This window comes from Triticum urartu, chromosome 4A (assembly GCF_056163025.1).
Source record: "Triticum urartu cultivar PI428250 chromosome 4A, HENAU_Tu73, whole genome shotgun sequence".
Lineage (NCBI taxonomy): Eukaryota > Viridiplantae > Streptophyta > Magnoliopsida > Poales > Poaceae > Triticum > Triticum urartu.
The window spans coordinates 44,266,869-44,290,285 of NC_141876.1; the positions used below are offsets into that span (position 1 = coordinate 44,266,869).

The following is a 23,417-nucleotide window of genomic DNA, read 5'->3' on the forward strand; positions in this document are numbered from 1 at the left end:
GATCGATTTTTTTCGAGCGCGAGTAGGTTGTGTGAGGGCGGCGAGCAGCGGCGAGCTCGGGGTCTGCAGCGGTGCTTCGGACTCGGTCGCCTGCGGGAGATTACGGCGGGGTCGACGGCGCTGCAGCCTCCCCTCGCTTCGATGTGCGGCCGTGCAGTATTTTCAGGAAGAGGATGAAGAAGACGGACGAAGCAAGGAAGCACATCCGATGGCTAGCAGTCAATGTATCGCATAGAAATCGTACGGTCATTGGTTGACCGGCTGAATCGTTGTGCCGGCGCACCGGCGCATAGCAGTACCCTGGAAAAAAAATGAGGCCAACACGCATGAGGTGTGAGAGAATTGCTGACATGGCAACATGCTAATGTGGATAGCTTGCATGTTAAGATAAATACTATAGTGGGGGTGAACTTCTTAAGTATATAGGATAGGATGTGTCGTTGAGCTTGTGCTATTAGTTTCAACCGATGTCATCCGAACCGGGTCATGTTTTAATTAGTTTGAACATGTGTTCTTCGTGGATGTAATGAACTATGTTGAGTTGAGTTATGTATGTGCTTGCGAGATGATCATTATTCTAATATTTGATAGAAGTGTATTCTAAGACAATCTTCATATTGGTCCTTTTGGAGAGGGAGAGGAGAGGGTTCAAACCCTACCGCCACAGCCTCTGGCAGTAGGTTGCAGGATCCTACCGCCAGGGGCCATGGTGATAGGGGTTTTTGTGACGGGAAAAACGAGCACCCTGGCGGTGGGGTTGACCCTACCGCCACAACTATGGCGGTAGGCTTCTCACCCTACCGCCAAGGTCCTCTTTTTCTCGTCACAGAAAGTTTACCCCCTACCGCCATGGTCCCTAGCGGTAGGATCTTGCAACCTACCGCCAGAGGCTGTGGCGGTAGGGTTTGATCCTACCGCCAGGTGGTTTATTTTCTTCATCACAGCAAGTTTTCCCCCCCTACCGCCACGGGCTCTGGTGGTAGGGTCCAGCAACCTACCACCAGGTCCTGTGGCGGTAGGGTTAAAAACTTAGAAACAGAGCAATCAATCCTCTGTTCTATCCCTCTTCTCAACAGAACAGTTTTTCAATAAGAATCATGACAAATCACAGAATATGCTGACAAACTGAAGTTCTCACGACACCTTGCAAACATCTCCACACCAAATTCAATACAAATGGCAAATTCATTCACGACAAGTTCACGACACATGGCTTCTTGCCTTAGTACTAAATAGTTCATGATAAATTTGGCATGGCTTCATCCGATTACATGACGAGTCCACCGAAGCGAAGGCTTTACTGAGTCATACATGGCCATTTCCCCTTATTGTCACTTGTTGCATCCTCCTCTTGTGCATTGCGAGCTTTTGCAAGCTTTCTTGCCCTCTCCTCCTCACGAGCAAGCTTCGCTTGGCGTGCCCTCTCCTCCTCGCGTTGCTTCCGCTCCATCCTCTCTTTCTGACGACGCTCTTCCTCCAAGCCTCTTTGTAACCTTTCTTCGAACAGCCGCTGGCGCCTAAGACAATCTTCATATTAGTCCTTTTGGACATCTTTTGGCACTTCATGATCTATCCGGGTGAAGTACTTGCATAGAGGAGGCGGTGACTGCATATAAAACGGATGTTAGTGTTGACACACATTTTGGAGTAACATGTTAGTTCTCTAGCATACCGGTGGAAGGTCATAGGTGGTAGTTGGAAGCGCACAATCGTAAGCATAGTTGGGGCAAGCAAAATATCTCCTTCCTTCTGTTCATGACTTCTTTCGGTCGGTGGACTCCTTCACCTTGCAAACATCTCCACACCAACATGGCGGAATCTTCACATCTTTCTCCTTCACCTTGTCCAAAGATGCGTCGTTCCACTTGTGCGGCATGCCTTCTTGGTTAGCACACAATGGCCTCGTCATGGAACCGGATGAAGCCGTGCCTACAACAAATAAAGATGTTAAGTCAAAATATGAACACATTGACATGTAAAGAGGCAAATATATCAACACATGAACATATAAAAGTAGTACCATTCACATTATTTCAACCATCCGGATTGAGCAACACGCCGATAGGCCTTCCTCTACCAACCCGACGTGTCCTAGAACCACCGGATCCACGGCCTCGACCCCCTCCAAGGCCAGTCCTTCCTCCACGGCCACGGCCACCTCCAAGGCTAGTCCTCCGTCCACGTATTTGACTAGTGCCCGTGTTGGTTCTAGGTTTCTTGCATGTCCTAACGTTGTGTCCTGTGTCGTTGCATTCTCCACAATTGTTGTTCTCCGGTGCCTCCATGAAATGACCACTACCAAATTGCTTCATTCCGGTGTATCCAGCTAGATCATCCATGTCACTCCGGAATCTCTTCTTTCTTCTTCTTCCCCTCATAGGCACCATGAGTGCGGGATCTGGCACAATGTCTGGCCCAACATACTCAGGCCACTGTGAGGCATCAAGGAAAGGATTGAACCGAGGCGCCCACATCAACCTTGTTCGTTCCAATGTGAACTCGTGCAATCGCACCGTTGTGCCATCGGATACGGGCAAGTTTCTCGCCCGTGTTGCGGTCATCAAACGCGAGCAAGGCCAATGATACTTCTGTGGCCTCTCACACTGGCACCAACGGTTTTTCAGGCGCACCTCGTAAGCAACTCCACCATAAGACCTACCGTCCATTGTTGTCCCACCCGGCTCATCGATTTGATAGATCATTTCTTTTTCATTATATTTGATAACTTGTTATTTGGAAGACTTGCGCGCTTGATGCAACAACCAATCCTGAACCTTGAATAGATAGTCCATCTTTTCGCCAATCCACTTGGCCGTGCTTTCAGAATGCTTTCAGACTACTCCATCGTAATGCCATCATGACACCTTCAGAGATAGAAAATAACCCAGCTTCCAAAATATCGGTACATGTGAAGAGGTACCTGCAGGAGCTGAAAATAATGACACCGAGCTAATATAGAAGATTTTTTTGAAGAGTTTACACATAAGAATCGTGGCACTGGAAGTAAATACACCAAGGTTGTTATAGTGAAGTATATAAGGTGCAATTATTCCCGTACCAACATGAACATCGCCAAATATAAACACTACACCAACAGGAAGCGTCACTAGAGGTAAATACATGAAAATTGTTTTAGTCAAGAATATATGGAGTATATGATTTTGCAATTTATGTGTTTACCTCCTATGCTATAAGTGTAATAATGCCAACTCTGTTGTTGGTCACTATCACCAGAGAGAGGGAGCGATGAGCTAAAAAGATGGTGCTCTCTTCGATCCATATTATTTGTCGCTCAAACGAGTGTATCTAGACGTATTTATCCTCCGTTCAGAAACATGAGTTGTTCTGGATATTACATACAGAACACCAATTAATATGTGTCTATATACATTCAGTTCAGAGAACAATTAGAACATCTTATATTTTTTGAACGAAGGGATGGAGTAGTATAATGTGTGAAGTACTTTCTCCGTTCATAAATATAAGTCTTTTTAGAGATTTCAATACAGACTACATACGAAGCAAAATAAGTGAATCTACATTATAAAATATGTACATTTGTATGTAGTCCATATTGAAATCTCTAAAAAGATTTATACTCTTATTTATGAACGGAGGGAGAGTATAGAAAACATTGGAAAACTGCAGTTGCACTTTGCACACCCGAATGAGCAAAACCCACATACTATTACATTTCTTAAAATAACCCCGATATACCATAAGGCTAGTCACAGTGGGAGTAACTTAGGTAGTAACATAACACATTCCAAAATAATTTTGCTTATGTGACATGGAGTTAATGAGAAAAGAGATGCTTGTGGTAACATAATATGTTACTGTAACATAGCACATCCCAAAATAAATAAGTATATAGCTTAATTAATGAAGATTTACATGTTACCATCCATATGTTACTATCCGTTGTTAGACTAGCCTAATGCCAAGGTCTTGGTAGGAAAAGCAAACAAAGGCGCCCTCCCACTTCAACTCCGCCGCCTCCTCCACCCTCCTTGCTCTAGCGCAAACACCTTTTTACCGGAGCGGGGATGTACCGGCATAGCATCCACCGTTGAGCTGTTTTATGATCTGTGTTTCAGTAGGCCATATTTATATGTATAATCATGTATTATGACAGGTAATCTTTTGTATATAGTCAAATCTACGTCAGATCAATAGGGCCCATGGCAGGAAATGTAGTACCTTTTGCAGTGGGATGTACGCATGCATGGGGCATCTCTCCTATCTCTCTCAAACAAATCCATGCATTTTATTTTTGTTTACATTTTTACAAGGCCAATATTTTTTACAGTACTGTTCTGTTATTTAAAAATTTCAAATATTCAAATTCCTGAACATAATATCTTTAGAATAAGACCAGTCTTGAATATATTTAAACTAGTTTAATTTTTACTATTTCTTTTTTGGAGGGTTAATTTTTACTATTTCAATCATATCAAAATATTAATTTCACTAATTTCAAATTACAATTTTCGAAAATTTGATATCAGTTATTGATATGATTCAAACCACTTTTCTGAATATAGTTTCCTTTGTGAGTTTCATATTCCAGCTTGTTAAACTGTTTCTCCAAAGGAGTGACAGTAATGTGTTTTTCTGAAACTAGTGAAATCTATTTTTAATGAGTGTAATCAGTTTTTTGAAACAAGTGAAATATAATATTTCAATTGCCCAATTGTAATGTGTTTTCTGAAATGAGTGAAATAAGCTATTTGAAAAAAAAGAAATATATTTTTTTGGTGTGAAACGTCCTTTTCAATGTTTGAAACTGATATTTGTGCTGAGTGAAATACATTTCAATTTTTTCTGAAAGAAGTGAAATAGGTTTTTTAAATGTTTGGAACTGGTATTTGTGCTGAGTTAAATGATTGTTTGAATGAGTGAAATCCTTTTTGAAGTGAGTGAAATATAATTTTTGAAACGAGCGAAATCTGTTTTATGAACCAAGATGATTTGTTTGAATTGATAATTTTTTTAATTGAGTGAAATCAGTTTTTTGAAACAAGTAAAATGAGTTATTCGAAAATAGTGAAGTTAGTTTTATGAAACATGTTTTTATTTCAGTTGAAACGACTGAAATCAGTGTGTCAAGTTAGTGAAATCAATTGTATCAAATGAGTGAAATCAGTTTTCTAAAATAAGTGAAATAATTTCCCTCATCTGACACAACTGATTTCACTTTTGATTGAGCATAAATCCATCTTTCGAAAATGAGTGAAATATCTATTTTAGAATCAGTTTAATCAATGCTTAAGAGAAGTGAAATTAGTTCTTTTTAAATGAGTGAAATAAATTTTGAAATTAGCGCAACCGTCAAAAACACTTTTATGAAATAGCAAAACAATATTATGTTTTATGGAAGTGATTTCAAATGTAATTGAAATATATAAAATTAAAAGTAGTTCAAATATATCCAAGATTGATCTTGCTATGAAGGTCTAGTCACCACGAATTCAAATATGTAAAAAATTTCAAAAATGGACATTGGGTTTAAAACATATCAATCATTCAAAAAATAAGGATGAAATAAAATGCATGGAATTGTGTGAGGAGACAATGCATGCATGCGGCGGTCACTCTCAGCCCAAGGACATTCTCTCTCTCCTCTGGGAAAAAGGCTGACATGGTCAGGTGTATTCCCAAGTATTCTTGTTAGAAAGAATTCTCTTGTTTATACCTATATAAACAGCTGCACCAATCTTGATGAATTGAATGAACGATGGATTAAGCACCGGTACATCCCGACTCCGGTAAAAAAACTTATTCGCTTGCTCTAGGCCCTGCTTCGACTTGGAACGAAACGGTAAAACAAACCGTAACGAATCGGCGGCGGGTGCGCCGAATGCCGGTGGTGCCCGCGCCGCCTCTCCCCGCCGCGCCCTAGCCCACTACCGGACTCGCGGTCTATGCCTACGGCCAAGGGCCGTCGGCATAGGTCCTTTGCCGTCGGCATAGACCCGTCGGCGTAGATATCGTCAGCGTAGTCTTGTCAGACCGTCGGCGTAGTATAGCCGTCGGCATAGGGACCTATGCCGACGGCCGGGGTCAGGCGTTGGCATAGTTTAGCCGTCGGTAGTGATTTTCCGTCTGACGGCAATGGACGGCGCCGTCAAAAGCGCTGACGAGTCATGGGACGCCACGTGGCAGAGGTACGCCGACGGCTTAGCCGTCGGCATAGGTAGAAATCTATGCCGACGGCCTAGCCGTCGGCGTACCTCTGCCATGTGGCGTCCCGTGGTGCTCCTGGTGGCAGTGTTATGCCTACGGCAATCTATGCCGACGGCTTTGCCGTAGGCATAGTCCTACCACGTGTCTTTCCCTGGTTTCTCCTGGAGGCAGGGCTATGCCTATGGCAAAGCCGTCGGCATAGATGAAAATCTATGCCGACGGCATTGCCGTAGGCATAGATCTGGCACGTGGCAAGCCCTGGTAACTCCTGGGCTTATATATGCCGACGGCTTTGCCGTAGGCATAGTTTTTTTTATTTTTTTTATTTTCCCTGTTTTCTCTTTTTCAATTCATTTGACAGCATTTCAAAGCAGAATAATATGGAATCATACAGAAATATGACAGTTCATCATCTAAACACACTCAAGTTCATCATCATCATCTAAACATAGTCAAGTTCATCATCATCATCTAAAGATCATCACCGGCGGAAGTTCATGAACATAAAAGTAGTGCAAGACATGGAACATCATAAAAGTAGCAACATGAAAGGCATGGCACGACGGCCACATGCACGGAATCATCATCGACATCAAGCAAGACCACCTCTGCCAAAACCACCACCAAGACCACCTCCGCCAAAACCGCCACCGCGACCACCATCACTCTGCCAGATCAGAGTGACTGGGGTCGATGGAGCAGTAGTCGAGCCACTGGTCCCCTACATGTTTCAGAAAAGATTCTAACGGTAAATATGATATGAAAGTGTTGAATGAACGAGAACTAGTTTGCCAGTAGTTAGGCAAATGTACTAACCGGACCATCACTGCCTAGTGCCACCCATTCATCGAACGTGGGCACGTGTGGGGGTTCTCCCGCAGGTGGTGGTGGGGGTCCCATTTATGGTGGATCCGTGCGGTTACTCCAAGACGCCAACATAGCCTGGATGTTAGTTAAACAAGAAAACTAGAAGGTCAGAAGGAATGAAAGTGCAAAAATTTAGCTTGGTTTTAAGAGGGCAAAACTAACCGCCATCATCTGACGGTTGTAATCATCATTTGCCTTCACTCGTTGCAAGTACTCTCGCACCTCGAGATTCCTATGCTCGACAAAGGCCTTATATGCCTACATAATTTAGGTTGTTTCTAAGTGAGCAATGCTGAAAATGAACTGAGAATGCTAGAGAGAAAAAGATAAAGGGGAAGTACTTACAGCATGCTGGCGGGCTAAGGGAGTCTGTGAACGCCCCGTACTCTCTAACTGGCTCGGGTTGGTAGACCAAAGCCGTGTGTACGAGATCGAAGGAGTTATCAAGCCATCGAAACACGGATACCGGCCATGTGACTTCCCCTGGATGGCCACCACCGCCGTGTCGTCGATCTGAGACTGGGCGACCTCAGGAACAGGAACATCCGGATGCAACTTCTGATAATGCTGAGTGTAAGACTCCAGGTGCTCCTCGGTCTTGCCATAGTACTGGCTCTCGCCCTCCTTGGGATGACTCCGCTCGCGGGCCAGCTTCCACGACTCAATGTCTGAGAGCGGCCTCTTCAACTTGTCCTCCTGCAACGTTAAACAGAAGTTAGCCATACATAAGAACATGACGGTAAAGAAGAACAAAAATGCATCATGAATATAGATATACCTTCATGGCCTTGAAGCCCCAGTGGTTCCTGTTTCCTTGGCCGTGTGTCCCGTCTTTTCCACGGTTAGCCTGGGCCTTGATGCTCTTGGCAGCAAACTCTGCATCGTCGTCGAGCCACCTATCCACCAAACTCGCCCATCCGTCATGCCTTCCATAGCACCAACGAGGAACAACCTATGCAAATTTTGGAAGCATGACATGTGAGCACGAAACATATAGTTGAATGCTTGAAACAATGATAAGTTAGTAATAGTTACCATCATGAACTGCACCCTGTTCAAGGTAAGTCGTTGCCTCTGCGCTTGAGTTTTGGTCATCTTTTGTTGCAGGTAGATGTGGTAGTACTGCGAGACGGCAACCAAGCGCACCTCGTACTGCAACTGACGAGCTTTCTTCTTCGCAGCCGCAAGCAAGACCATGTCGGCTCTGGCCTTGTGCTCATCAAGAACTCTATAGAGTTGCTACAATCATGCATAAACCAGAAGCAAACAAGGCATGAGTTGAGTGATTCAATGATAAACTATGAACGAAACTGAAGACAAGTGATTCAGAAGAGAACTTACCCAAAATTTGGTGATCACGGCCTTAGCGGCCGTCCCGTACTCCGCGTTGCTGCAAGCCTCGTAGTGGGCCTAGCTCGTGGCCAAAACCCGCAGCTGCGGGTCCCTGTCTGGCCGCGGGCAGAATAGGCCAGGCTAAAACTCCTTCAACAGGACATTGATAAGGCCGTTCGGTTTACGGCCCTTTCCGCGAAGGATCCAGTTTCTACAAAAGAATCAAATGATTGCCATGTGTACAATAAGAAAATGTTGTCATGTGTTGAAAATATGATTGAGAGGCACTTACTCTGTCCCCACAGGTTCAATGAGCCACTTGTGCTCCTCGATAGAAGGTGGTGTAGGTAGTCTGGCATTACCACGCAGCCACCCCTGCGGAGCACCCGGTGGCAAGTCACCCCACAACTTGGGATCAACATCCCCTCCACCCTCCTCGCCCTCCTCCTCACCCTCCTCCTTGGCCTCCTCCTCCTCGCCCTCCTCCTCCTCACCATCAGGAACATACTCCTCCTCCTCCTCAGACTCAAAAGGTGCCTCTGTATAGGAGGGCATCGAAGAAGACCCTCCTATTTCGGACACGGCCCGGAGTTTTTTGCCCCGGCTGCCTCTCCCCCCACCTCCTCCTCCTCTAGGGGCTCTCCCCCCACCGTCTCCTCCTCTAGGGTCTCCTCCCCCGATCCCTCCACCTCCCTGTGAGGTGTCATCCTCGCGTAGTCGGGAGGGAACCTTGTGGGCTCGTCCACTCCGAGTAAGTCCTTTGAATTTACTGAGGAAACTGGCGCCGCTGGACTTGCCCATGATTAGCAAACCTGCATTGAGAAGAGAATAAACAATTAGTAAGGATATCAATTAAACAAGCATACAGGAACAACATTAATACCAGAAGAGCACATTAAGCATACTATTGTAATGATCATTAAAAGAACTTACATTTTCTAGAACCCATATGAATCATCACTATTGTAATCTATTTGTGGACCGGTCTCATCATCACTATCACGCATATCTTCTTCGTTGTCTGACGGAGGTGGAGGCTCTTCCTCATCATCAGCGTCTTCATTTAACTTTTCAAGCATAATTATGTCTCTTTGATTCACAACTGCCTCACCATCAATCCGTGCGTCGTCGTTGTTTGGGTCCAGGTCAACATAACCTAAGTCGTCATCCTCGTTGTTTCGGACCACGTCATCATGTTCCTCTTGATAGAACACTCCCTCGTATGTCATGGGGTTTATGTTGTAGTAATCATCATCGTTTGGGTCCGGTAGCTTACCATGCGGCGACACCTTGAACACAACTTCCCAACCCTTTAGGTACTCTTTCTGGCATGGGTAAGGCAGATAATATACTTGTGTGGCCTGGGTAGCGGCGATAAAGAGATCAGCTCCGGCATAGACGGTTGATGGTTTAACTTCAACTAAACCAACAGAAGGCGTATGTCTCAGACCCTTTTTGGGGTCAAACCATCGGCATTTGAACACAGTGAGACTTAGGTGTTCGCGGCCATGTTTAAATGTAAGCTCGTATATTTTTCCTACCCTTCCGTAGTAATCTACTTTATTATCTCCTTCAGTGAAGACTCCGGTATTTATGGTTTTGGGATCAGGACGACTGTTCTGGTGCTCCTCTGTATGGAAGCGATACCCATTCACATCATACTTTTGGCATGTCATGATGACAGGGTCAAAACCCATGGAAACCCATCTCAATTCTTCATCCATTGATTCGGTCGGATCATTTCCCTACAAGTTTAATTGAAATTATAGGGTGCATGAGTTTAATTGAAATTATAGGGTGCATGAGTTTAATTGAAATAGGTAATAGGGAAGTGTGAAAAATTACTTTCTCCATGAACCACGCAACGAAATTTTTCCTTCCATCAGCACCCTTTCGGAGAAGAGCAAGTGCCTCCGCTTCAGTAGGAGGCAGCATTCCCGTCCATTCTTCTTCAACGAATCGACTACAATAAGAAAAGCGGTATAAGAACTAGGCAAAGTGAACATAACGAATTGACTAAAAGAATGGTGCAAAGGTATTACCTCATCCACTCATCCTCAACTTCCTTGATGTTGTGCAAGATATAGAACATGACATCCTCCCACTCATCTCGTGGCATGAGATAAGGTTTCGAGCATCCAGCCCTACCACCTTGCCCGATGAATAGAGGCAACTTGGGTTTATACTTGGGTTCTTCTGTATTGTATCGAGACACCTTATTGTGCAACGTGGGAACATGGTCCAGATAGTAGGCTGTCCTGAGGTCTGCCACCTCCTCTAGGATAACTGCCTCAGCTATGGAAGCTTCAATCTTAGCTTTGTTTCCACATTTCTGTCTCAGATGCTTGTTCTGTCTCTCAGGGCCGTACTGCCAACGATTCTGCATAGGGCCCCCCAACAATACCTTGTTCGGGAGGTGAAAAATGAGATGTGTCATCGGAGTAAAGAAGCCTGGCGGGAAGATCTTCTCTAGCTTGCATATCAACTCCGGCGCCTTCTTATGCATTTCTTTTATCTTCTCAGGACATACTTCTTTAGCACAAAGCGTGGGAAGAAATGGCTTAACTCCGCAAGCACACGCCAGACACGCTCGGGAACATAGCCCCGAACCATCACCGGCATAATCCGCTCAATCCATACATGATAGTCATGACTCTTGAGCCCGGTCACTCTGCCTGTTGAAAGATTGACCCCCTTACTTATATTCGACGCATAACCATCAGTGAACTTCACGATGTGTTTCAGCCACTTGAATGCCTCCATCTTATGATCCTTTTTAAGTACGAAGTCAGCATCTGGCTTGAACCAAGATTTTCGACTGCCTGTGGGAGGCTGCATGTGTAGACGTGGTCTATCACAAATATTCTGTTGATCAACTCTAGCATTAACATTATCCTTTGTCTTATCAGGAATGTTGAGGATCGTGTGAAAAAGGGACTCTGCGACATTCTTTTCGGTGTGCATCACGTCTATGTTGTATGGAAGTTTGAGGTCCTTAAAAAATAGGGAAGCTGCGTGAAGGGGGTAATGTGAGTCCAGTTGTGCGTCTCACCATATCCTTCAAAAAAAATTCCCTTTACCTTTTCCTTTGCCCTCGCCCTCGTCTTCGCCTGTGGCTTTGCCTTTGCCTTTGCCTTTCCCTTCACCGGCAGGCTTAAGAGCTTTCAGCTGAGCAAGCACATCCGCACCAGAAAACGTTGGAATCTCGTTTACTTCATGGACAACTTTGCCTTTTGTGAAGTTCTTCTTGTCTTCCCTATCAGGATGGTCTGGAGGGAGGAACTGTCGATGCAGGTCAAATGCAACATACTTGCCACCCTTCTTCAGCCAAATGAAAATCAAGGCCTGCATGCACACTGGGCAAGGCATCTTTCCACTTTACACCATCCGCAGAACAGGGCATAACCGGGAAAGTCATGCATGCAATATTGTAGCCAAACTTTCATCAAGAAATTTTTCTGCAGATGTCGGTCGTATGTCAACCTCGGGAAGTACCAAGAGTGGTGCAAATCATCCACCAACGGCTGCATAAACACATTCAAATTCTTCCCCGAATATTCAGGCCCCAGAATTATAAGCGACAGGAACATGGTCTTGCGTTGCATTATGGCGCCGGGAGGGAGATTGAGCGGAATAACAAATACGGGCCAACAGCTGTATGGATTAGACGACATACCATATGGATTGAACCCATCACATGTTATAGCAATTCTGACATTCCCAGCCTCAGCTGCTTCCTCCGGGTACTCTATATCGAATGACTTCCATGCTTCACCTCCTGATGGATGTACAATTTTTTTTGGATTGTACCTTTTCCCTTCCTTGTGCCACTTCATCATTTTGGCAGACTCCTCGGTGATGAAAAGGCGCTGCAGTCTTTTTATAAAATCAAGATACCGAAGAACCTTCACAGGGATTTTTAGCTGCTGCTTCTGACCATGCCTATCGACCACCTCAATATACTGAGAGGAACCGCACTTCCTACAGTACTTGTCATCCGCATACTCATGCCTAAACAAAAGGAAATTCTTTGGACAAACATGTATTTTCTCATAGTCCATGGAGAGCGCCTTCATGATTTTCTTCGTAGCGTACATAGTTTTCGGTAGTTCATGGCCCTCAGGCAGGCTGTTAGCCCATACTCCCAGAAATGCTTCGAAGCAACCTCGGCTATAGCCGTACTCAGCCTTGACTGCCATCAGTTGCGAGATGGCATCTAGCACAGATAGCTTGGCACCCTCATAGAGAGGTTTCTTTGACGAGGCCAAGATTTCCAGGAAGGCCTTTGCGGTTTCCTCCGGCTCCTCCGGTTCATTCACTGAATGTGACGGAGGTGTCGGCTGTGCAGCAAAGACATCATCTAGCATGTCTCTAACCCCATCGTCCTCATAACCAGCAACGCGTTGTCGTATCACATCCTCTCTACCACGGTCCCACTGGGCAAAGTTTATCGGCATATTAAAGTTGGGCATAAATCCATGCGTGCGAAGGTGCTTAGTCATCTCACTCTTATCTCTGCGGATACGTCTCTTACATCTGGCACACGGGCATTCTGGCACCATCCTCATTGGACTACGGAATATCTCTTTCGAAAACACATCAGTTTTCTCGACCCACTCTGTTGTTACTTGATTCCGACGGAAAACCCCACTATACATCTACTGATTATCTGCCATCTCTGCTTTATTGGAAGCCACAAAACAAAATTAAGGATTCATTTAAATTACTCACATCAATATTTTATTTTTTTACAAGGTTGACGAGAAACGACATTTAATCCACCTACATCTCTAATAGGTAAAGATGGGTCCTAATCCCACCCGAGAATGTGTAGATTGAGTACGTTGTCCATGCTCTACCCCATTCCGAGACAAAATTTTGGTAGCACCTCCCCGCTGTTCTCCAAATACACGTCTCGGCAAAATGCCGAGAGAATGTGCCTCCAGAGAACAACAGGGAGGCGCCGCCGAAATCCTATCTCGGAACGGGGTAGAGCATGAACAACGTACCCAATCTACACATCCTCGGGCTGTCCGTGGAAAGCGCTGGAGAATCCGAAAGAGCTGCGGTGATAAATATGCAATTGAATGCATATTTATCGATGCAACCCTTTCAGACGGGAGACCTAGGTTACGCGACTTGATGTGAAAATTTAATCTAGTGACATGGAAAAAAGTGGACGAGGTCATGGAATTGTTGCTCACCCTCCGATGTAGAGGATGCAGTCGATCAAAGGAGGGACGATCGTGGACCAACACCTCCGACGTCGACGGTCATTCCACGAAGATGGAACACCACAAATCCTGTTAATTCGACCAAGTGAAAAAAATTAGGTCTTCACCTCACATTAACCATTTGGCACAACATTATGAATCGACATGAAACAACATGTCAAGTATTTTAGAAACCAAGTGCCTCGATTTGCTTCTTATATATGAATCAACATGACCAAAACACTAACTTGACCAATATTCATCCATCTATCACAAACTTGCCCAACATCTAATTCATCTATATTCACAAACTTAGTAAAAAACTATCTAGTATGTATCTAAATACCTAATAAAACTACACAAAACTATCTAGTATGTATCTAAATATCCATCCATCTATCTATTCATCTAGCATCCATCCATCTATCTAGCATCTATCTAAGCCAGCATGAACACGAGCAACGGCAACAACGGTTTGTGGGAGGGGGTGCTCACTGGGGCCGGGGGGGAAAGGAGGCGTCCGACGATGGAGGGAGGTGCTCACTAGCGCTCGAGGGCACAGCGGTGGACGAGCAGGGCCGGGCGAAGCCGCACCCACGCGTGCTCGTCGGGGCGGCCTGCGGGCTCCGGGAGGCCGAGCCAGGGGCGGGGAGCCCTATGACCGGCGGCGGTGCGAGACGGGGTCGGCGCGGGGCTGGTGGAAGACGGCGGTGTGGGGTCGGGATGGGGTTGGGGGAGGCCAGGGTGGGGTCGGCACGGGACGGGTGGACGGCGGCGGCCCAAGGGAGCGGAGAGGGTTGGGGTGGAGGCGGGGAGGGGCGCGGGCGGCTGCGGCGGGCGGCGGGGAGCGGCGCAGGTGGAGCGGGCGGCGGGGAGCGGCGCGGGTGGAGCGGCGGCGGGTGGCGGTCGGCGGACGATGCGGGTCGAGGCGGTGGGGTGCAGCTAGCGAGAGGAGGCTGCGGGTGTGGGAGAGAATGAGTGGAGGAGGGTGGCCGCGAGTGGATAAGGCACCCTATGTCGACCGCTTAGCCGTCGGCATACATAAAACATGCCACGTGGCATATACGCCGACGGCTAAGCTGTAGGCATAGGTATATTTCTTTTTTTTATGCAACAACACTATTCTTTTTCTAAAAAAGGTTGTGTTTCCACTATGTTAATTACACACTATCCTTCCTATACCCTCTGTGAAGAGGGTATCCGTGACGGCGCCGTCCGTGTGAGGGCCGGGGGTGCCGGAGGGCGCGGGGTCAGGGCGGCACTGAGGCCGAGCAGGAGAGGCCGGAGGGCGCGTGTTCGGGGCAGTGTGGACCGGCCTGGAGAGGTGGCAGGGCGGATGGGGGGTGGTGGTGGGGTGAGGGTATGAATAGGGTGGTGGCGGCGGCGGGGCGCGGGTAGGGGGGAGGGTGGGCGAGATGGGGAATGAGTGTGGAGGAGGCCGGCGGAATGTCTACTACCGTGTCATCGCCGTCCGTGAGGGGGGGCCACGCCCCGGAGATGCGTGCCGCCTCTTCGGACATGCCACCACACCACCCCGCATGTATGAGGGCCCGGTGCGACGCTCCGGTGGCATTGCTACCCCCCAGGGCCCCCGTCCCGCCTAACCCTATAGCGTTTGACCACGGGATCTACCCCTTTGACTTTGCACGGACGGGCTTTGACCAGCGGACCTCCCCGCCCGGTTGTGTTAGTTCAGCCCATAGGAACACTTTGGAGCAACAACCGGGCGAGACCCACAGCAAGATCCCCTCCATGTAGACCCGACGCGTCCGTTTCCCCCCTCCAGGTGCCGGCGGCGGCGCCGTCCGTGGGGGGGGGGGCACACCCCGGACACGCGTGCCGGGCGTTTGCAACCTCCACAACACTTCCAGACTTGTGAGAGGCCGCCTACGCAAGATTTGGCGGCATGCTAGCCCCCGGAGGCCGCCGACCACAGCCGTAGACGCGCGAAGGGCAATCCATGTAAAGGGAATTTTTCGGATACTTCTCCATCACCAAAAATTATGAAAAAATACCATCGTTCCTATAGCACATGTGCCCACATCATGCAAAAAAACTCATGATTTTATCGCGCTCCGAGTATTTAATAATATTCACGCCGCATCGTTACCGCAGAACGTCTACTACCGTGTCATCGTCGTCCGTGAGGGGGGGGGGCACGCCCCGGGGACGCGTGCCGGCTCTTCGGACATGCCACCACACCACCCCGCATGTATGAGGGCCCGGTGCGACGCTCCGATGGCATTGCTACCCGCCAGGGCCCCCATCCCGCCTAACCCTGTAGCGTTTGACCACGAGATCTAGCCCTTTGACTTTGCACGGATGGGCTTTGACCAGCGGACCTTCCCGCCTGGTTGTGTTAGGTCAGCCCATAGGAACACTTTGGAGCAACAACCGGGCCAGACCCGCAGCAAGATCCCCTCCGTGTAGACCCGACGCGTCCGTTTCCCCCCTCCAAGTGCCGGCGGCGGCGCCGTCCGTGAGGGGGGGCACACCCCGGACACGCGTGCCGGGCGTTTGCAACCGCCACAACACTTCCAGACTTGTGAGAGGCCGCCTACGCAAGATTTGGCGGCATACTATCCCCCGGAGGCCGCCGACCACAGCCGTAGACGCGCGAAGGGCAATCCGCGTAGAGGGAATTTTTCGGATACTTCTCCATCACCAAAAATTATGAAAAAATACCATCGTTCCTATAGCACATGTGCCCACGCCGTGCAAAAAAAATCATGATTTTATCGCGCTCCGAGTATTTAATAATATTCACGCCACATCGTTACCGCAGAACGTCTACTACCGTGTCATCGCCATCCGTGAGGGGGGACCACGCCCCGGAGACGCGTGCCGCCTCTTCGGACTTGCCACCACACCACCCCGCATGTATGAGGGCCCGGTGCGAAGCTCCGGTGGCATTGCTACCCCCAGGGCCCCCGTCCCGCCTAACCCTATAGCGTTTGACCACGGGATCTACCCATTTGACTTTGCGCGGACGGGCTTTGACCAGCAGACCTCCCCGCCCGGTTGTGTTAGGTCAGCCCATAGGAACACTTTGGAGAAACAACCGGGCCAGACCCACAGCAAGATCCCCTTCGTGTAGACCCGACGCGTTCGTTTCCCCCCTCCAGGTGCCGGCGGCGGCGCCGTCCGTGGGGGGGGGGGGGCACACCCCGGACACGCGTGCCGGGCGTTTGCAACCGCCACAACACTTCCAAACTTGTGAGAGGCCGCCTACGCAAGTTTTGGCGGCATGCTAACCCCCGGAGGCCGCCGGCCACAGCCGTACACGCGCGAAGGGCAATCCACGTGGAGGGAATTTTTCGGATACTTCTCCATCACCAAAAATTATGAAAAAATACCATCGTTCCTATAGCACATGTGCCCATGTCGTGCAAAAAAACTCATGATTTTATTGCGCTCCGAGTATTTAATAATATTCACGCCGCATCGTTACCGCAGAACGTCTACTACCGTGTCATCGTCGTCCGTGAGGGGGGGCCACGCCCCGGAGACGCGTGCCGCCTCTTCGGACATGCCACCACACCACCCCGCATGTATGAGGGCCCGGTGCGACACTCCGGTGGCATTGCTGCCCACCCAGGGCCCCCGTCCCGCCTAACCCTGTAGCGTTTGACCACGGGATCTAGCCCTTTGACTTTGCACGGACGGGCTTTGACCAGCGGACCTCCCCGCCTGGTTGTGTTAGGTCAGCCCATAGGAACACTTTGGAGCAACATCCGGGCCAGACCCACAGCAAGATCCCCTCCGTGTAGACCCGACGCGTCCGTTTCCCCACTCCAGGTGCCGGCGGTGGGCGCCGTCCGTGAGGGGGCCAAACTCCGGAGACGCGTGCCACCTCTTCAGACATCCCACCACACCACCCGCATGTATGAGGGGCCAGTGCGACGCTCTGGTGGCATTGCTACCCCCTCAGGGCCCCCGTCCCGCCTAACCCTGGAGCGGTTGACCACGAGATTTAGCCCTTTGACTTTTCATGGACGGGCTTTGAACAGTGGACCTCTCCACCCGGTTGTGTTAGGTCCGCTCAGAGGGACACCTGGGAGCAACATCCGGGCCAAACCGACAGCTACATCCCCTCCGTGTAGACCCGATGCGTCCGTTTTCCCCCTCCAGGTGCCGGCGGCGCCGTCCGTTAGGGGGGCCACGCCCCGGAGATGCGTGCCGCCTCTTCGAACATGCCACAACACCACCCGGTTGTGGTAGGTCATCCCATAGAAACACTTGAGAGCAACGTCCCCTCCGTATAGACCCGATGCGGCTGTTTCCGCCCTCCAGATGCTGGCGGCGGCGCCGTCCGTGAGGGGGGCACACCGCGGACGTGAGGGGGTCACACTCCGGAGACGGGTGCCGGGCGTTTGCAACCGCCACTCAACTTCTATCGCATAGCTGTTTTTGATTTTAATAAAATTTAAGGACCTATATTCAAAAGAACATGACAGCATATTATTAATGTGCTCGAAAAAAATACAAACTATATATATATATGTTCATAATCTATGGAAAAAATTACAAACTACATATATATATTCATATAATACATAAAAAAACATGAACACATATTTTTTAAAAAGCATAAAAACATATGCAAAAAAAACGTATGTAAAAAAAGCATTAAAACATATGCAAAAAAAAGTATGTAAAAAAAATAGCTATGCCGACGGCATACGGCAGAGTTCTGGTGGGCGCCGTGCCGCGGATCGGTGACGTGGCAGATATGCCGACGGCTGCCGTCGGCATACCTACGCCGCGGATCGGTGACGTGGCATGCGGAGATATGCCAACGGCCGCCCGTCCCGACCGTCGGCATAGGTTTGACGGCGTTAGCCGCTAGTCACGGGCGGGATCGCCGGGCCCACAGTTATACCGACGGCTGATTTATGCCGACGGCTGCTGCCGCCATGTCTGCGGCTAGGTCGACGGCCGTTCTGTGCCGATGGCGGCCGTCGGCATAGATCCACGTAACCCGACGGTCAGTGTAAGCCGACGGCCAGGACTGGGCTGTCGGCATATCTCAAACTAGGCCGACGGCAGCCGTAGGCATAGGTTTGGCCGTCGGTGTATGCCCGTTTTCCGGTAGTGGCCCCACCGAATCGAAGGGAATAGAACAACTCCACCGCGCGCCCACTTGACAAATTTCCTATCCGATTCGAATCGGTGCGGAGCTCGTGCTCGTGCTCCTGCTCGCGCTCGCCCTCGCCCCCGCCGCGCGCGCGCACAGGTCCAAACCCAGCCCTAGCCCCCCACCACCACCCCACCAGATCAGGAGATCCCGCGCGGACCCGGAGGCGAATCGGCGCCCACAATGGCGGGCCTAGTCGCGCCACCCTGATCCCCCGATCCGGCTCGCCGCTTTGCTCCCCCCGCGCCGCCGATGGACTCCGCCCGGAGCTGGCTCCAGAAGCTGCAGAAGGACAAGGCCAGGCCGGGCGCGTCGCCCCTCGGCGCCGGGATGGCCGGGGACGACGAGGACGAGCCGGTGCTGTCCAGCGCCACCAAGCAGAAGGTGGAGGCCGCCAAGCAGTGCATCGAGAACCACTACAAGGCGCAGATGAGGTCGCTCCAGGAGCGCAAGGAGAGGTCAGTCGCTCGCTCGCTCGCTCGCTGCCTTCCCTGTCCCCACGGATCACGTGGTCTGGTCTGGTGGATCGCCTGCTCAAGCGGGCTAGCATTCTGGTGTGGAATTGGCAATGTGTGTGAGTTGGGCTTGATCCCTGGGGCTGGGTGTCCCGGTGAGGAGGTATCAGATCAGTAGCGGCCAATTGGCGCCCTCCCTTTGTTGGTGTGAACTGACGATCACTGTCCTGGTCTCTTCTAAGCTGGCTGCATCATGGTGGAATTATGCTGACTTCACAATGGCGGATGTGTGTGAGTTGGGTTGGGATCCGTGGGTCTGCTGCTGCACAAGTATCAGATCAGTAGCCACGAACTGGCGCCCTGTTTAGTCGATTTGTTGCGCGCTCCATTTATTTGTCGTGATCTGTGTCCAAGGCTCCTCTAAGCTGGCTGTGTCATGGTGGTGTTGTGCTACTGACTTCGCAACTCGCAGACTAGCCGTTGCTGTTGACTATTGAATGCCGTGCCGGTGTTACCGTACTAGTGTATGCGCCTGGTGCTTATGATGCAGATGTCTAATTTTGGATGTGCTGCATGGCATGTCACCGCCGCCGCCTAATTTTGGACGATAGGTGTGCTCTTGCAATTCTATGGCTGTGCATTTAGTTTATGTGCTCCCTTGACTGTAGCATAACATTGCTAGGATTCTGGTGGGAAAATGATTGGAAATTTGGGTAACTAAAGATAACGCCGCACTGCATGGCATTGCAGAAGTTGACATGCATGGCTGTAGTTCTATGAAGTAAATTGGCGCGTCACTTGGAGCAAAATAGGGTGGGAGCGGTAATGGTGAAGCACTTTAATGTGCCGATTGACCTAATTGTTGCTTGTGTGCTCTACAACAGAGTTTACATAAGTGCTCTATAATAATGAGGTTACCATAAGTGATAAGTGCCGGAAAATCAGTGTCCATTTACTAGACTTAATTGGACCAGGAAGCATTCAGAATAAATATTGCTGTATGCCTGTGCCCGTGGATCACATGGTCTGGTGGATCGCTTGCTCAAGAGGGCTAGGATTCTGGTGTTGAATTGGCAGTTTGTGTGAGTTGGGCTTGAACTGTGGGTGTTCTGGTGCGGAGGTATTAATTAGTAGCCACGAATTGGCGCCCTGTTTGGTTGAGTAGTTGCACACTTGATCCGTTTGTCGTGATCTGTGCCCTCGATTTGTTTGTCGTGATCTGTGCCCTGGTCTCTTCCAAGCTGGCTGCGTCATGGTGGAATTGTGCTGCCGTGTCAGGTCTACAGCACCTGTAGTCTGTCTTTTCAGTTAACAAGATGAAGTTCAGCCAATGGACGGCTACGATGGATGATGCCAAGAAGGATCTAACGGCTCGCTCTGTGTACTTCCCTATTGTCGCGCTGTAGCTTTATTCCGTTTTCATAGCTGGCTATAAGATGCCATGCACAGGGCTGTAATGAACCATTCCTGAATGTGAGATCTCTCTCAACAAACACGTACAACATATATATATATATATATATCATATAGAGATGGATATTCCTCCACGTTTACTGTTTTCCTCCTGTGATCCATCTTAGAACCCTAATTCCTAGTTCAACCCCTCTGATCCACAAATGGGCATGACATGCCGACCTTACAACTCGCAGAGTAGTAGCTACTGTTGACTATTGCGTGTGGTCCTCCCATTGCTGTACTATCATGTGCCTGGTGCTTTAGGATGCAGATGTCTAATTTTGGATGTGTTGAATGGCATGTGACAGTTGCCGCCTAATTTTGGACGGGGAGGTGAATTCCTGCATTTAATTAGTTTTAGTGTCACCAAACTTGATATATATGTGTTTTTTTATGTCAGCATAATATTGCTAGGATTTTGGAGGGAAAATGATTATAATTTTGGGATAAGCCAAGATAAAGCTGCACTGCATAGCAATGCAGAAGTTGGTGTGCATAGCTGTAGTGCTGTGGAGTAAAAATAGGGTTGAAGTAGGTAAGGTAGGTGTGCCACTTAGACCAAAATAGGGTGGAAGTTGGTAAATGGTTTATCATCTTCTGTTTTGGACCAAAATCTGATACGCTGATTGACCTAATTGTCGTTGGTATGTTCTACAACAAAGTTTACACACGTGTTCTATAATAATTGCATGTATTAATTGAACCATGAAGCATTCAATATAAATGTTGCTGTATATATGCCTTAATTGTTCTTTCACACAATGCCTGTACAAGCTATTGTAGTTGATGAAAGCAATGCGTTATGATGCTGTCAATTTTGGGAACTAGGCTCGAAGTTGGTAAAGGAAGATGGCATGCAAGAAAAATTCTCCAGCGTAAAGCGTACGGCGGCTGTTCACAGAGGCCTTATTGCCATAGTTTGTGCTTGTATGCATTTATTCTCTTGTGACCTGCTGGCGAAACCGCTTTATGTTGGTTTTGTGTCTAAGCTTGGTTTGCATGTCATTGAGTGTGTGTTCTTGATTTCTTGTTTGGTGCCATCCATCACTGCATCTTAATATATAGTTTTGTTGTAGGCGTTATGTTGTAGGCGTTGGATGCTGGAGAAGAAGCTTGCTGATGCTGATGTATCTGAAGAGGAGCAAAACCATATCCTGAAGGATTTAGAAAAAAAAGAAGACAGAATACATGCGCCTAAGGAGGCACAAAATGGGTGTTGATGATTTTGAATTGCTGACCATTATTGGGAGAGGTGCTTTTGGGGAGGTGATAAAGGCTCTTTTTCATTTCTCGAGGAAATCTTTATTCACTGTACTTTGCTACTGCTTACCTCTGCTTTCTACTGATATTCTCAGGTGAGACTTTGTAGAGAAAAAGCTACATCCAATGTATATGCAATGAAAAAGCTCAAGAAGTCTGAAATGTTACGAAGAGGCCAGGTACTTACGTTTGCTTGAGTATTAAATCAGGGTGTGTAGCAAAATGTTCTATTTTCTAATGTGTTCTTTCTAGGTTGAGCATGTGAGAGCTGAAAGGAACCTCCTTGCAGAAGTTGATAGTGCTTATATAGTTATGCTCTACTGCTCATTCCAAGATGACGAGTTTCTTTACCTCGTTATGGAGTACCTTCCTGGTGGTGACATGATGACTCTGCTCATGCGCAAGGATACACTTACAGAGGACGAGTCTTCATTTTATGTTGCAGAGACAATACTAGCAATTGAATCCATTCACAAGCATACCTATATTCATAGGTAATAGATTAACACCATTTAACTGTATAGTAACTGCAACTTGCAGCTAACTCTTTAGTACATCTTTTCAGGGACATCAAGCCTGACAATTTCAGTAACAGTCGACACCGATCTCTCACGGCCATTCCAGAGAAATGTGGCCAAGGGTAAGCTCTTCACGAGGGAGTTCTCCGTACAGAAGCTCCTGTCCATCATCGACAATGCCAAGAAGACCGACAATGGGAAGTTCTTCGCTTGGGATGGCCAAGAAATTCCTTGGTGACCACTGTTTTCCAGTCAGTGACATTTCTACCCCAATTTTCTTCTTCAGAACCACGTGTGTGTCTTTTTAGCCTTAAATTCAAATGCCTGAACCCAGCTCTAGTAAGATCATTGATATGAAAAAGGATGTGAAGTATATTTCCCTTTCCTCTTCATTTTTAACTACTTGAAAATTATGCATATATGATGTTTAGCGCTGAGTACAACTTTACAAGTCAAGCTTGTTTCCATGTATATGTATAAGCACTGGTGCCTACAGTCTAGTAAATAAAGTACACACACTTGCAGTGGGAGCTTTCTTGTCTCCCAGTACATGTCAATTGCACAAAGCAAATTCTGGTGAGAAGTAACCTCTTCATAGCTGTGACTCTCTTTATCCCGTTAAGTCATACACAACTTGTAGTTAGATCCCAGCTTAATCTCTGTACCAGCATCAACGTTCAAATCGTCCCAATTCGTGCCATCCCTGTGAGTGAAGAGTAAGGCTGCGAGTTCGTTTGGCACTTGGCCGATTTAGTATGAATCCTGATGGGCATGGGGATAATTTGCACAAATCATCGTCAGTTTGATGGAATCTGAATATTATAAAGGCTGGCTGTCTTGTGGGAAAGAACCATCAAACTGTAATGGATTTAGGCAAATCCATGTTTTTTCAGTGTCCTGTGGCAAAAGCCAAGTTTTAATGGTGTCTAGGGGCCAATTCTGCCAATTTGTTATGGCATGAGATCCTTGTGTTTTGCCTGTCTTAGGAACATGG

General features: G+C 48.1%; 1 protein-coding gene and 1 pseudogene across 2 annotated transcripts; one reads left to right on the forward strand and one right to left on the reverse strand.

The window, feature by feature from the left end:
- Positions 1-100: 100 nt before the first annotated feature.
- Positions 101-8,148, reverse strand: LOC147974691 (uncharacterized). The gene is made up of 6 exons (XM_087520112.1): positions 8,089-8,148; positions 7,832-8,005; positions 7,399-7,749; positions 7,230-7,311; positions 1,810-1,929; positions 101-300 (listed from the first exon to the last, which is right to left on the reverse strand). Exons 1-6 carry the CDS (start codon positions 8,146-8,148, stop codon positions 101-103), a joined length of 987 nt encoding a protein of 328 aa, XP_087376238.1.
- A 10,839-nt stretch (positions 8,149-18,987) lies between these two features.
- On the forward strand, positions 18,988-22,549 carry LOC125531375 (uncharacterized; annotated as a pseudogene). The gene is made up of 5 exons (XR_015602242.1): positions 18,988-19,193; positions 21,736-21,911; positions 22,001-22,084; positions 22,158-22,399; positions 22,471-22,549. The product of XR_015602242.1 is annotated as an uncharacterized LOC125531375 (transcript).
- The last annotated feature ends 868 nt before the right edge of the window (positions 22,550-23,417 follow it).